The sequence below is a fragment of the Oncorhynchus nerka genome, linkage group LG4 (assembly GCF_034236695.1).
Source record: "Oncorhynchus nerka isolate Pitt River linkage group LG4, Oner_Uvic_2.0, whole genome shotgun sequence".
NCBI classification, from domain to species: domain Eukaryota; kingdom Metazoa; phylum Chordata; class Actinopteri; order Salmoniformes; family Salmonidae; genus Oncorhynchus; species Oncorhynchus nerka.
Window position 1 is genome coordinate 61,097,704 of NC_088399.1, and position 13,808 is coordinate 61,111,511.

The 13,808-nt window shown below is 43.3% G+C and overlaps 1 protein-coding gene across 3 annotated transcripts; it reads left to right on the plus strand.

The window, feature by feature from the left end:
• Positions 1-2,356: 2,356 nt before the first annotated feature.
• Positions 2,357-13,797, plus strand: LOC115128314 (adenylyl cyclase-associated protein 1-like). 3 transcript variants are annotated; one of them, XM_065017695.1, is made up of 14 exons: positions 2,357-2,509; positions 4,274-4,557; positions 7,603-7,728; positions 7,975-8,075; positions 8,215-8,292; positions 8,629-8,772; positions 9,153-9,238; positions 9,543-9,648; positions 10,202-10,376; positions 10,712-10,887; positions 11,847-11,970; positions 12,053-12,135; positions 12,418-12,561; positions 12,679-13,797. In XM_065017695.1, the coding sequence occupies exons 2-14, from the start codon at positions 4,548-4,550 to the stop codon at positions 12,760-12,762; spliced, it is 1,437 nt and encodes a 478-aa protein (XP_064873767.1). In that variant the 5' UTR covers positions 2,357-2,509; positions 4,274-4,547; the 3' UTR covers positions 12,763-13,797. The 3 variants fall into 3 exon arrangements, with proteins under 3 accessions (XP_064873767.1, XP_029513912.1, XP_064873766.1); XM_029658052.2 differs by lacking the exon at positions 4,274-4,557 and having other exon boundaries at positions 2,358-2,509; XM_065017694.1 differs by lacking the exons at positions 2,357-2,509; positions 4,274-4,557 and having other exon boundaries at positions 7,569-7,728.
• The last annotated feature ends 11 nt before the right edge of the window (positions 13,798-13,808 follow it).

Here is a 13,808-nt window from a genome sequence, read left to right on the forward strand (position 1 = left end):
AATGATGAGATGAAGCCATCTGAGACGTTGGCCGCCTGTGGTCTCGTTAATGTTATTCCGCCTGCTTGACATTGATCTCTCCATAGACTAGACAGGGTGCAGTTTGTACATCTGTTTAATCATCACACCACTGAGTGTTGACCTAATGGGCTTTCAATACCCACTCTGTAATGAGATTGAGAGTTCGAGATTCTCTGGTACTTGTGTATGCTTTTTAGCCGGTAGTTCTGAAAGTAGCGCTCACGAGCCCCAAAAATGAAGAGTGAAAAAGACTTGGTAGTTGCCAAAGTTCCAGAGCATGCCTTTAAATCTAACTCCCATCAGAGATTTTGAGTGGGTGGGCTAACAACCAAATTGGTACTTGAAAGTATCAATTCGACAGTCTCTGATCACTGTTATTTGGATGCAAGGTGATTTCTAGATCAGCCAGTCTGTCGCTAATACTTTTAAACACTGCCGTTGTTTCAGTTGGATTGGTGTGTCTTGTTATCCCCTAACCTGAAACAGCTACACAACAGAGATGTGTTCAGACAAGAATTAGGGGGGGGGAACGCTGTGTTCAACTATTTGATTTGACTTGTTTTGATTTAAGAGACTACTTGTAACCAATGATGTTTATTAACCCATCTATTGCAACCTGTGAAACTACTAACACCAAGCAAATCAGTTCATTGATGGCAGTCATTCACTCATGTGACTGGCTGTGATACTGATAAAATATATTTACTGGTTGTTATGGCAGCCTAAGGTGAGAAGGGCAGTGGGGATCTATATGCTGCTGTCTGGGTTTGAACCTGGGTTCAACAAGACTGTTGGCCAATAAAAAAAACATTTGAAAATGAAGCTGATTATCTTGATGCCTTCTGTGCTTAGACCTGACCTCTTCAAGTTAAAGGTTGGGCGTCACACTGCAGGCCTCCTCTCCACATTGACCCCATGATATGCTGCATCAATTGACCGAATCCCGGTCAATGCACCAATGTGACTATCTAGGTTTGAACTCTGTCTGTACACCACAAGACTGTTAGCCCACTGATATGAAGGCTAGACATTGCTTTGGGCCACAGAGCTAACGCAAGCATTTAGGTCTCACTAGTAAGATCACTCATCAGGCCAGTGTGGTTGACTGAATCACCTCCATTACATAGGTAGTCAAAACTGGCCCAAAGTTGTGCTGACTGTTGAATTGTGGTGAGGATGAGGGGTAGTGAGTATAGAAGTCACATCAGTAGGCCTACCCTACTACCAGATGCTGATATACAGGGATATATCTGGAGTGTAAGAGTGTGCTCGGCGCTTTCGTAAATTCAGGGTGTTGTCAGATTGTCTGTTGGTAAATTCAGAGCGTGCACTGGACGCTCTGGCAGAGGAGTAGGGTTGATCCGAGCGTTGTGACCTGAACGGCAGTCAAGCACCCAAGCTAACTGGCTAATTAACGTTGGCTAGCTGCTTCCAGACACTCGCCCTAGCAGAGCTGGTTAGGCTATTTTCATGTTATCCAGAGCTTTGGTGACTGTAACTGTGCTGCTGTCAACAATTTTATTATGCTTTTTTGCCGACGTTTACTGACACCGGCCATATTCAACGGGTGTTGAGCGTTTGTACATTCATCAATTATTCTCCACTCTGGCACACTCAGACGAAAGTGCTCTTAATCGGAGTAGATAGCCAGAGCGAATTTACGAACGCACCCACAGTATGACGTTATAAGCAATTTATAACAGTGATGGGGCCATACTGTGTTTCGAACAATGACAGATACATTGCAATTGAGACCAGAGAATGGGATGACATTTTTATTTCAGAAGATGAGGAATAATGTTTGTTGTGTTCTATTTCATGTATCTGCACTCTCTCTCTCTCTCTCTCTCTCTTATCCTTATAAGGGAAAGGAATTGTTGCGCGAATAAGAGCGGAAACTCCGCGCGGTGACAACTGGGAACGTCCACAATTATTCCACAGAGTTTCTAAACCCAGAGGCGCAACATCGAGAGACTTTCGGGAACGCGTGCGTTACAGACCAAACAGAGCAGGGTCGGGGTTTTGGGTTTGAGAAGTCAATGAGAGAAGGGAACAATTCTTCCTTAGTTGTTAATTTTGTCGAAATCTAAAAGCACAACTTAGATTTCGAGCCAATGTCTTAAGTAGTTGCACATGTTATTACTCCAACCGTGTGAAAGTGTCAAACTGACACGTTTTCATTTTCGTAAAAACTATTTTATATCGAAAGAATGCCTTTGATTTGACGGCTTGCACGTGCGCAGTTTGACACGAGACGACCGTTAGACCCGATGACGTGTTTCTGCGCATGAGCTTAGCTAGCCAACGTCGCCATGACATCGCCTACAAGCGTGATCTGGGATTTCTATTGGAGAAGCAGTTTTAGCCCATCTTCATACTGTACTGTCTGTTTTATACTGGAAGAATAGGCAGAGCAGTAAATCTGCTAGCTCCTACACACAATTGACCGTGATTTAAAGACCTAATCAGTGCTTGTCCAATTTAGCAGGTAAGGATGAGGTTTTGTTACTCTGTGGGACTATGCTGCTTTATATTATTCCTCTGTAAATTGTTTTAGGTGCATAATAGTCCATGTCATAATGCGCCCTCATTGCATGAAGGAATCGTTCCGAAATTATCGTTATGATTTAACATTATGATTGCTGTCTTGATGTCAAATTGTATTAGCTAGACATTATTCCATGACGCATTATTGGAATAGTGTTGTGAATTTCAGTATGTTAAAACGACTCAACCCAAATGTGTAGTTATTTAGTGTGCAACACTACAAGGGAGGGGTATGCATTAAAATACAGGAATGCCGAAAGACAGGGAGGGATCGAGCTGACTAGCTAAATCGTTAGAGGTTGTTGTTAACCAACCCATACTCTTACTGTCAGAACAGGGTGTTGTAAATATACATTACGGAAACCGTTTACGTTACCGTTTAAGAACCAAAGAGTAAACCGAGAGTTTCTATTGGGACAAATTCAGGTTTCAAATCCCGTTTCGTTCGGTTTGCTTCCTTTCAATTAAGGTTTTGCAACAAAATCTGCATAATGAATACGCCACAGCTAACGTTAGCTATTTCATTGTTTCCAGCTAGCTACCTAGCATAGGCTAACTATAGATAGCTACCTCGGCCGACTCCCAATCTCATTATCATCGGCTTGTGTAGATTAGCGGTGCTTCGCTAGCTAGCTAGCCATGATAGCTTGATGGAACATTGTCTAGCCCAAACGGTGTGTATGACTCTGGATACCGGTAGGCGCAAGACGCCGGCGTATATTTGCCATAATTTTCTAATTACTAAAGCAGAAAAGTGTTGTTTAAAAAAAAATGTAATCCTTGACCAGAACACAGCGCAGACAGACTGCGCCTAAACTCCTTCTCCCTAGTATGTCTGAACGCACGTCTACCCCGAGTGTGTTGGAAAAATTGTGTAACATACCAAAATCCCTCATTCACAGGGTCTGATATCTATGCTGAAAAGTGAAACAATGTGTTATTGCCAATGGTCCCTTGAATAATAGAACGCTCTTGAAACCTGCAGATGTATTTTCCTTGGACAGGCTAGTTTCCAGGTGCTCATCACTTGGAGGACTTCCAACCGTCCGTAGCTGCAGTGCGCAATTAGAAGATGTCTTCTTCCGACTTTCCATGTGCACTTTAAGCACTGTTTCCTAACTGTCCATATAAGCAACACAAGTTGACCCACCCTGCTTTAACCACAGCAGCAGGCCTAGGTTGAGTCATTGCATGGAAGTAAAATAAATTGGACTCGGGGTCCACCAGCCCTTGAAGAGCCTTTTTTTTACAAGCACAATGCCTAAGCCCATACATTTAGGTCAAGGGTATGCACTGATACCAAATTTGACAAGATAAGATTACTTTATTAAGCACATGGGGAAAGTTTGGTTGCGGTTCTGCATACATAACACATTCAAAGATGGGCAAATGATATACAGTGCATTCGGAAAGTATTCAGACCCCTTGACTTTTTCCACATTTACGTTACAGCATTCTAAAATGGATTAAATTGTGTTTATTCCTCAATCTACACACAATACCCCATAATGACAAAGCAATAACAGGTTTTTAGAAATGTTTGCAAATGTATTAAAAAAAATGTAAGACATTTACATAAGTATTCAGAACCTTTACTCAGTACTTTGTTGAAGCGATTACAGCCTTGCCTCTTCTTGGGTAAGACGCTGCAAGCTTGGCACACCTGTATTTGTGAACACCTATTTTCTCCTATTCTTCTCTGTAGATCCTCTCAAGATCTGTCAGGTTGGATGGGGAGCGTCGCTACACAGCTATTTTCATGTCTCCAGAAATGTTTTATCGGGCTCTGGCTGGGCCACTCCACGACATTTAGAGGCTTGTCCCGAAGCCACTGAGTTATCTTGACTCAGTCTGCTCTGGAGCAGGTTTTCATCAAGGATCTCTCTGTACTTTGCTCCGTTCGTCTTTCCCTCGATCCTGACTAGTCTCCCAGTCCCTGTAGCTGAAAAACATCCCCACAGCATGTTGCTGCCTCCAACATGCTTCACGGTAGGGATGGTGCTAGGTTTCCTCCAGGCGTGACGCTTGGAATTTAGGCCAAAGAGTTAAATCTTGGTTTCATTAGACCAGAGAATCCTGTTTCTTATGGTCTGAAAATATTTTGTGCTTTTTGGCATACTCCATGTAGGTGGTCATGTGCCTTTTTACTGAGGAGTGGTTTCCATCTCGCCACTCTACCATAGATGCCTGGGTGCTGGAGTGCTGCAGAGATGGTTATCCTTCTGGAAGGTTCTCCCAGCTCCACAGAGGAACTCTGTGACCATCGGGTTCTTGGTCACTTCCCTGACCAAGGCCCTTCTCCCCAGATTGCTCAGTTTGGCTGGGTGGCCAGCTCTAGGAAGAGTATTGGTGGTTCCAAACTTCTCTCATTTAAGAATGATGGGAGGCCACTGTGTTCTTGGGGACTTCAATTAAAGTTAAATAAAAATGCTGCAGACATTTTTTGGTACCCTTCCCCAGATCTGTGCCTAGACACAATCCTGTCTCGGCGCGCTACATGCACTGTCAAGTGTGGGACCTTATATAGACAGGTGTGTGCCTTTCAAAATCATGTCCAATCAATTGAATTTAACACAGATGGACTCTAATCAAGTTCTAGAAACAGTCAAATCAATGGCAACAGGATGCACCTGAGCTCAATTTGTAGTCTCATAGCAAAGGGTCTGAATACTTACACTACCGTTCAAAAGTTTGGTGTCACTTAGAAATTTCTGTGATTTTGAGAGAGAAGCAATTTTTTTTTGTCCATTAAAATAACATGAAATTGATTAGAAATACAGTGTAGACACTTTTTTAATGGAATATCTACATAGGCGTACGGAGGCCTATTATCAGCAACCATCACTCCTGTGTTCCAATGGCTCGTTATGTTAGCTAATCCACGTTTATAATTTTAAAAGGCTAATTGATCATTAGAAAACATTTTTAATTGTTAGCACAGCTGGAAACTGTTGTACTGATTTTAAATGAGCAATAAAACTGGCCTTTAGACTAGTTGAGTATCTGCCGCATCAGCATTTGTGGGTTTGATTACAAAATGGCCAGAAACTGACGTATTTCAGAAGAAAGTTCTTTGTTTCTAGCCATTTTTAACCTGTAATCGAACACACAAATGCTGATGTTCCGGATACTCAACAAGCCTAAAGGACAGTTTCACTGCTTCTTTAATCAGAACAACAGTTTCCAGCTGTGTTAACATAATTGCAAAAGGGTTTTCTAATGATCAATTAGCCTTTTTTAAATGATAAACTTGGATTAGCTAACACAACATGCCATTGGAACACAGGAGTGAAGGTGGCTGATAATGAGCCTCTACGCCTACGTAGATATTCCATAAAAATCTGCCATTTCCAGCTACAGTAGTAATTTACAACATTAACAATGTTTACACTGTATTTCTGATCAATTGAATGTTATTTTAATGGACAAAAAAGTTGCTTTTCTTTCAAAAACACAGACATTTCTAAGTGACCCTAAACTTTTGAACGGTAGTGTATATAAATAAGGTATTTCAGTTTTTATTTTTAAATGTGCAAACATTTCTAAAAACCTGTTCACTTTTTTCATTATGGAGTATTGTGTGTAAATTGATGAGGGGGGGGACATTTTAATCAATTTTAGAATAAGGCTGTAACATCACAAGGGGTTTGAATACTTTCCAAATGCACTGTATACAGTCAGTAAATACAGAAAGTGCAGTTTGAGTGATCAATGATCATCTGTACACTATACAGAACACAAATGTTTATCTCTAACCAAATCAAGAGCCATTGAATCATTTGGTAGCGTTTTGCATACCCTGTCCTATGTCACAAGCATTGCTTTGCTCTGGGAAAGCGAATGGTGAGGGTATTATCCCAGGAGAATAGAGCGACATGGACCCATTGTCATTAATGGGATGAAGACTGTGTGTCCACTCAGCTGACAGTACCTGAGACAGTCAGTCCGATGAAAAGGGGATCCGGTTTCTATTACACAATGTCAGCCTATAGGGTGTGTCTGCACTCCTGCAAGGGCATTTCACAACAGTAGAGAGGCTCTAACAACACTTATCACTTCCCACTTTGTCAACACAGAGGACTGTTGTTGAGTATAGATTTAGCTGTGTTCAATTAGCCTAGACATGCATCAGGTCCCATTGAGCATGTTTAGGATGTTCTGGATCGACGTGTACGATAGCATGTTTCAGTTCCCGCCAATATCCAGTAACTTCGCACAGTCATTGAAGAAGAGTGGGACAACAGGCCACAATCAATAGCCTGATCAATTCTATGCGAAGGAGATGTGTCGCACTGCATGAGGCAAATGGTAGTCACACCAGATACTTACTGGTTTTCTGATCCACGCCCCTACCTTTTTTCTGATCCACGCCCCTACCTTTTTTCTGATCCACGCCCCTACCTTTTTTCTGATCCACGCCCCTACCCTTTTAAGCTATCTGTGACCCAACCGATGCATATCTCTTTTCCCAGTCATGTGAAATCCATAGATTTAGGACCTAATGAATTTATTTCAATTGACTGATTTCCTTATATGAACTGTAACTCGGTAAAATCAAAAAATTGTTGCATGTTGCGCTTGATATTTTTTGTTCAGTGTAGTTATGAGTGGTTGCTTTGGTGTAATCTGGCCCAGGTGAAGGTTGTGTAATGGGAGGGAAGGCCAGTATTATTCCCTGCATACCTGTACTCAGGAGGTCTTGTCCCCCAACTCCATTCCAGTACTCATTGTTTTTAAAGTTACAACTCGTCTTCCCCCTTTTGGTTGTTCTCTGTCCAGTTGTATCTATGGCCATGATCTCTGATTTTTATTGCCAAAATAGCAGTAGGCTGCCTAACGGAATGACAAAAGACAGACTAACATACCGAGACAAGTAGGCGTACTAATGCACAACTTAATGAACAACTTTAAATGAAAAGCCGACATGATTCAGACAGTCTCAACCACTTGCTGTCAACGACCGCTTGTGATACTTTTATAGTAAAACGAGCAGTGACCACTGAGCCCATCAGCTGATGTGTCGTCTGTCCCCAGGAATGGCGGCGTTGGCAAGTCTGGTGCAGCGGCTGGAGGTGGCTGTGAGTCGTTTGGAGGCGGTGTCGGGCGGTGGCGGTGGCTCTGCTGGAGGCTCTACTGGAGGCTCTACTGGAGGCTCTGGAGGTAACCTTTAGGATATTTCATATTGTAACCCTTTTCACGGAAACACGGATGCGAGAAGTCAGGGAAAGACTGAGACTGAATTGCGAGTCCTGGTCCTAATAATGCTAAAGAAACTTCCACAGTACCAGTTGTCATCGTTTGTTTTGTCTTAGATAATGGAGGTAAAATTAAAACATGACTCACAAGCAGAACAAACATATCGTATAAACATTGGTATCTCTGCCCGTTGCCACCCATTCCTTGCAGTCGTGGCAGCTTACGTGGAGGCCTATGATGCCATCATCACGGGCTCTGTTGGCCAGTACATGACCCTCAGCCAGCAGATAGGGGGCGACGTCCAGAAGCATGTAAGTTGAATTGCACTAGAGGGAAGTGTTGGCTAGTAATGCTCCTCAGGTCTCTTGTCACGCTTATTGGTGGATGTGTACGATTCAGTTAACCAAACCTGGACCTTTTCTCATCCCTTTCTGTCTCTCCCTCTCTCAGGCGGACATGATGAAGCAGGCGTTCTCATGTCAGAGACAGCTCCTTGTCACCGCCTCCGGCTCCCAGAAGCCCTCTGATGTGAGTTGGTTCACCCGTCAGCGATCACCTTGACCCTGGACATGACATAGTTTTCAACAGAATGTCATTATTTAGATCAACTCAACAGTGCATTTACTGTAGTTGTCTCATTAACGGACCTATTGGTATTGAATCAGCAGTGTAGCAATTAGGTTAACTGATTCCAATGGCATGGCTTTCCTACATTCTCTTGCCACATATATTATTCAAAGTAATTAATTGCACGTTATTCCACCCTGGTTGGTGATTTATGTTTTGTCTTCAGGTGCAAATACATTCCTTTATTTGCATCTCTAGGATGTTATGATTTAAGTAATGGTTATTTTCCCTCTATAGGCATCCTTGACTGCTCTCCTGACCCCCGTCTCCAAAGTGATCCAGCAGGTGCAGACGTTCCGCGAGCAGAACCGCTCCTCGCCCCTCTTCAACCACCTCTCGGCCATCAGCGAAAGCGTGCCTGCCCTCGGCTGGGTCGCCATGGTGAGTGGAGGGCCTTGGCGAGTGGAGGGCCTTGGCGTTGTAACCTGTGTGTGTGTGTGATTGCTGGAAACAAGCACGTCTTTCATTCTGCGGAAGTCCTGAGACGGTTGTTTGGCAGTGAAATTGAAACAGTCCCTTTTAGCAACAGTGCATCAGTGTTGAAACTCTGGAATTCTGATAATAATTTTGAGTAATGAATATGAATGAGAACTGCTGCATTTTAGTCTGATCAATAATGAACAAAGTTAAACCTAGACTTTGGTATGCCAGTGGATGCAATGCACGCATCTAATAAACCCTCGTAAGCCATCGCACGAGCCGTGTCCACACAGGCTGTTTTGAAGAGCAATAAATCTCCTGCGACGTTCTTGCTCTTCCAGGCTCCTAAGCCAGGTCCCTATGTGAAGGAGATGCAGGATGCTGCCCAGTTCTATACCAACCGGGTGCTCAAGGACTACAAGGAAAAGTAAGGACCATCTGCTGTTTGTTGGCCTTTTAACCTTTTTCTGACTGCCAAGTGGGTGGCAGGTAGCTTAGCGGTTAAGAGCGTTGGACCAGTAGGTGAAGAATCTGTCTATGTGCCCTTGAGCAAGGCACTTAATCCTAATTGCGCCCGTAAGTCACTCTGGATAAGAGCGTCTGCTGAATTAAAACCAAAACCCCAAAAAGTTTTGGTTTTAATCTCATAGTTGAATACTGTATATTTTCTTCATCTTTTTGGTCACCCTCCTGTTGTGCTAAGCTAAATTGCCGTGTGTCCTACTCCTCAGGGACCAGAAGCATGTGGACTGGGTTAAGGCCTACCTGTCTATCTGGACTGAACTTCAGAACTACATCAAACAGCACCACACCACCGGACTGGCCTGGAGCAAGAGCGTGAGTCATTTTTACCCTATTCTCGCTCTCTCTTTACTTCTCATGTCACTACAGGAGGGATACACGTTATCGGCTGCTCATAAACAACAGACTTAGTGCTGGGGGTTATCGGCTGCTCATAAACAACAGACTTAGTGCTGGGGGTAGGGAAAGGTGATCCAAACCGTTACCATATGAGTGAAGTAATGACATGGATGTATTTAGGAAGGCGGAACGGATGCAAATAGAAACCTTCTAATTCTGTTTATCTAACATGTAGATCTGTTATGCAGAGTCAGACTGGGCTCTGTTTGACTTGTCTATCAGCACAGCACTCAACATCCCACCCAGTTGTCAAGTAATGTCTTTAGTTTTATGTGCAACAAGAAGTCTGTTTGTGTGATAGAGAGGGCGGATGGTAAAATCACCAATGTGTTGATTTCTTGTCAGCCGTTACTATTCTCACAGTTCCAAACATTGCGCCTTATTGAATTAGACTGTTGTTAAGAAAAGGAAATGACCATGTCTAGGCATGTGTATAACCAATGTGCTGTCTGTTTTTTGTCCATCCCAGGGTCCAGTAGCCTCGGCCTCTGCAGCTCACCCTGCCGGTGGCGCTCCTCCTCCCCCCGGCCCTCCTCCCCCTCCCATGGACTTCAGCGGGTCGTCTGGCGGTGGCGGAGACCAGGGGCCCGACACCCGTAACGCCCTCTTCGCCTCCCTCAACAAGGGAGCTGACATCACCAAGGGTACATATCGAATAATGCATCAGCAAAAATTCAAGAATCAGAAGCTCAATTGATTAAGAAGTACTTTGAAACATACAGGGCTCACTTGAAAAAGATGTGGATCTCAATCTGACTTACTTAAATAAAGGATCGAGAAAATAATACAATGTGAGAAGCAAATTGACCCCAGCCCTTACATTCATTATATAGTCTTCCATTATGTAGCACCAGTAGCACCATGTCAACAGTAGCACCATCTTACAGTATATTTGTGCTTACTATACTGGATAATAGCCTCTGGTAAATGTCAGTATTTGTGTTCCCCTCTCCTTCCTACCTTTACTTTTTGTCCCTAGGCCTGAAGCACGTGCCCAAAGACCAAATGACTCACAAGAATCCCAACCTGAGGACCCAGACCGGTCCGGTGTGCACAGGGCCAAAGCCCTTCAGCTCCCCCAAGACAGAGGCCACCGCCGCCCCCTCTCGCAAGCTGCCCTCCGTTCTGGAGCTTGACGGCAAAAAGTGGAAAGTGGTGAGATATTGGTCCTTGTCAAGTCGTTTACACTGGTATACAATCATTTAACTTGTATAGCGCTTTTCATTACAGAAAAAAATCTCGAAGCACATAAAAAGCAAAACAAACAACATTTTAAATTGATATGGTAGAGATGGAGATTGAATGTCTATATTTGGCTTCAGATGTAAGGCTGGGAGTTGAGGCAGTTAGGATTGGAAAGGCAATGTAGCTTCAGTGGAGCGGGCTTCGACGGTTCAGCCAGAGAGAAACAAAGACAGTCTGACAAACAGGCCCAGAACGCTGCGTCAGTGCACCACATCAGCTTCTCTGACAGTCAGTTCCTCCCATAGGAAAAAGGTTCCTATGGGCAATGTTCTCTCTCCAGAAGCCCTTAACCTCTACAGGATCGATGTCCCCCCCGATGGTTGAACTAATGTGATTAGCATGAGATTGAAAGTAACAAAAAAATGGCCCATGACATCGACATATCTGATATGGGCAGAAAGCTTAGATTCTTGTTAATCTAACTGCACTGTCCAATTTATAGTAGCTATTACAATGAAACAATACCATGCTATTGTTTGAGGAGAGTGCACAATTATTAACTTGAAAATGTATTAATAAACCAATTATGCACATTTGAGCAGTCTTGATACAACATTGAACAGATATGCAATGGTGCATTGGATCAGTCTAAAACTTTCCACATGCCCTGCTGCCATCTAGTGGACAAAATCAAAATTACACCTTGGCTGGAATAATACATTATGGCCTTTCTGTTGCATTTCAAAGATTCATTTCAGTGAACTCACAAAGGGCGCATTTCAGATAAGTGGGCTGTTGGTTTACCCCTGAGCTGAATGCACAGGTTTCGCATGCACTGATCACTACAGTCCTGAGACATTTGCATTTTCAGGAGTGGAGTGTATTTCCTCTCTAACCCCTAACCTCTTCCTCTGTGTAATGACAAATAGGAGAACCAAGAGGGTGTCCAGGGCATGGTGATCAGCGACACAGAGCTCAAGCAGGTGGTCTACGCCTTCAAGTGTAACAACAGCACCCTGCAGATCAAGGGCAAGATAAACTCCATCACTTTAGGTAAGGACGTACCCGTGTGTGGACACATTTTAAAGTCAAAGGTCAACGAAGGGCATTTGTTAATAGGTTTCCTCTCTTGTAGACAACTGTAAGAAACTGGGCCTGGTCTTTGACGACGTCGTGGGCATCGTAGAGGTTATCAACTGCAGGGACGTCAAGGTTCAGGTGTGTATTTCTAATCTCCATCAATGAGAAAATGGACACTGTGAAAGAAGCTGGTCGTACAGTCAATGAACATGGCGATATCACACAACTGTGACAACTGATCAGATCAGCTTTTGTCTGATTTAATATGTAAATGACAAAGTCTCCAGTTTGATTGTGGGTGTGACATTTTACAGATTACTTTGCATGTTTACTAAACGTATGGCTGTTTTATCTCTGCACGGTACCAAACAGATTTATTTAATCATAGTAGAATCACACTTGACCCTCTGGTGTGTTCAGGTCTTGGGCAAGGTTCCCACCATCTCCATCAACAAGACTGACGGTTGCCACGTGTACCTGAGCAAAGATTCGCTGGAGTGTGAGATCGTCAGCGCCAAGAGCTCAGAGATGAACGTGCTGGTACCTGGTAACGACGGAGACTATGTGAGTACATCTATGGGGGAATCTTGTCTAATTGGCATTATAAAGGCAATTATGGAACAACATGGTAATACATGTGGAAAAGTGATGATAAACTACCATTTCTCCTTTGTCTCTCAGACTGAGATCCCTGTTCCTGAGCAGTTCAAGACTGTCTGGGATGGCAAGAAGCTTGTCACCACTTGTACAGAGATCGCTGGATAGAGGCGCAGCACTCGAAACAGCCTCCCCTTTGCAAATGCCTACCTGACTGATCAACCGACCAGCTAACCAAACCACAAAGTAGACTGAGATGCCAACCGCACCCATATTTTTCCATTCTGCCAATCAAAGCTTTAGCGGTTTCCTCCTTCAGCCAATGAGAGGACTGCTTGCTTTATCTGGAGCATTCCTTCAGCCAATTGCAGGGAGCGGCTTGTTATTCGATTCGGTTATCCTCATGACCAGTGAGCGTATTCAAATGGGTTTGCCAACAGCCAGGTTGATTTTTGATTTCTTGCTAATGATAAACGTAATAGCGAACGTGAGGGAGCAAAGCTTTTATCACACCTGTGGTTAATGCATCAGCCAATATTTCCTAAAACCAATCGTTAATTGGATTTCCCCTCTGGTCAGGGGGAGGCATGTGTTTAGGGGTCCAAGGTTTCAGTTCCATTTATGCAATTCAGCCGTGAAGCACATGTACAACCAACCCCTCTTTACAGTCGACAATGGTAACATTCATAGAGATTGACTAAATATAACATTTGTGTCATCACTCTTAAAATAGGTCAAATGACAAGTTACGTGCAGGATCACTGTCTTTTTTTATCATAACACTGAAGCAAAATGGTGAAAGATGAAATGTAAAAGTTAATTCCTTGCTCAACCTCCAAGACACATTCCATATTATTCAGACAATATGGAGGTGAATGAAAAGTGGAAGTGGTTTTAGCGACAAGACGTCAAAATACTGTTTGATCGGTAATGGTTAAGTTTGGGGTTGCCTTGATCTCGGAATGATTTCTGGATTATCTGCTGTAATCATCTGTATAGACATTCTTTTTAATGCTAGTTCTCTTAACCCCACTGTCGCCATCATCAACCCACCTATCCACTTATGTCTCTACTACAACCTCTGTGGTTATCCTGTTCTTGTAGCTGTCATGCTCTGATGTGGAGTTTATTTCATTTGGGTCAAGAATCTAAATTTTGCTGATTAGCACTGGTGGAAGACATTAAAATAATGTTGCAATATAAGTCAGTCTTGA

Coding starts and splice junctions, on each gene's coding strand:
- LOC115128314 (XM_065017694.1), top strand. CDS start 7,584: ATGTGTCGTCTGTCCCCAGGAATGGCGGCGTTGGCAAGTCTGGTGCAG. Junction 9,239..9,542: donor CTCAAGGACTACAAGGAAAA/GTAAGGACCATC, acceptor CCTACTCCTCAG/GGACCAGAAGCATGTGGACT. Junction 11,971..12,052: donor GATAAACTCCATCACTTTAG/GTAAGGACGTAC, acceptor CCTCTCTTGTAG/ACAACTGTAAGAAACTGGGC.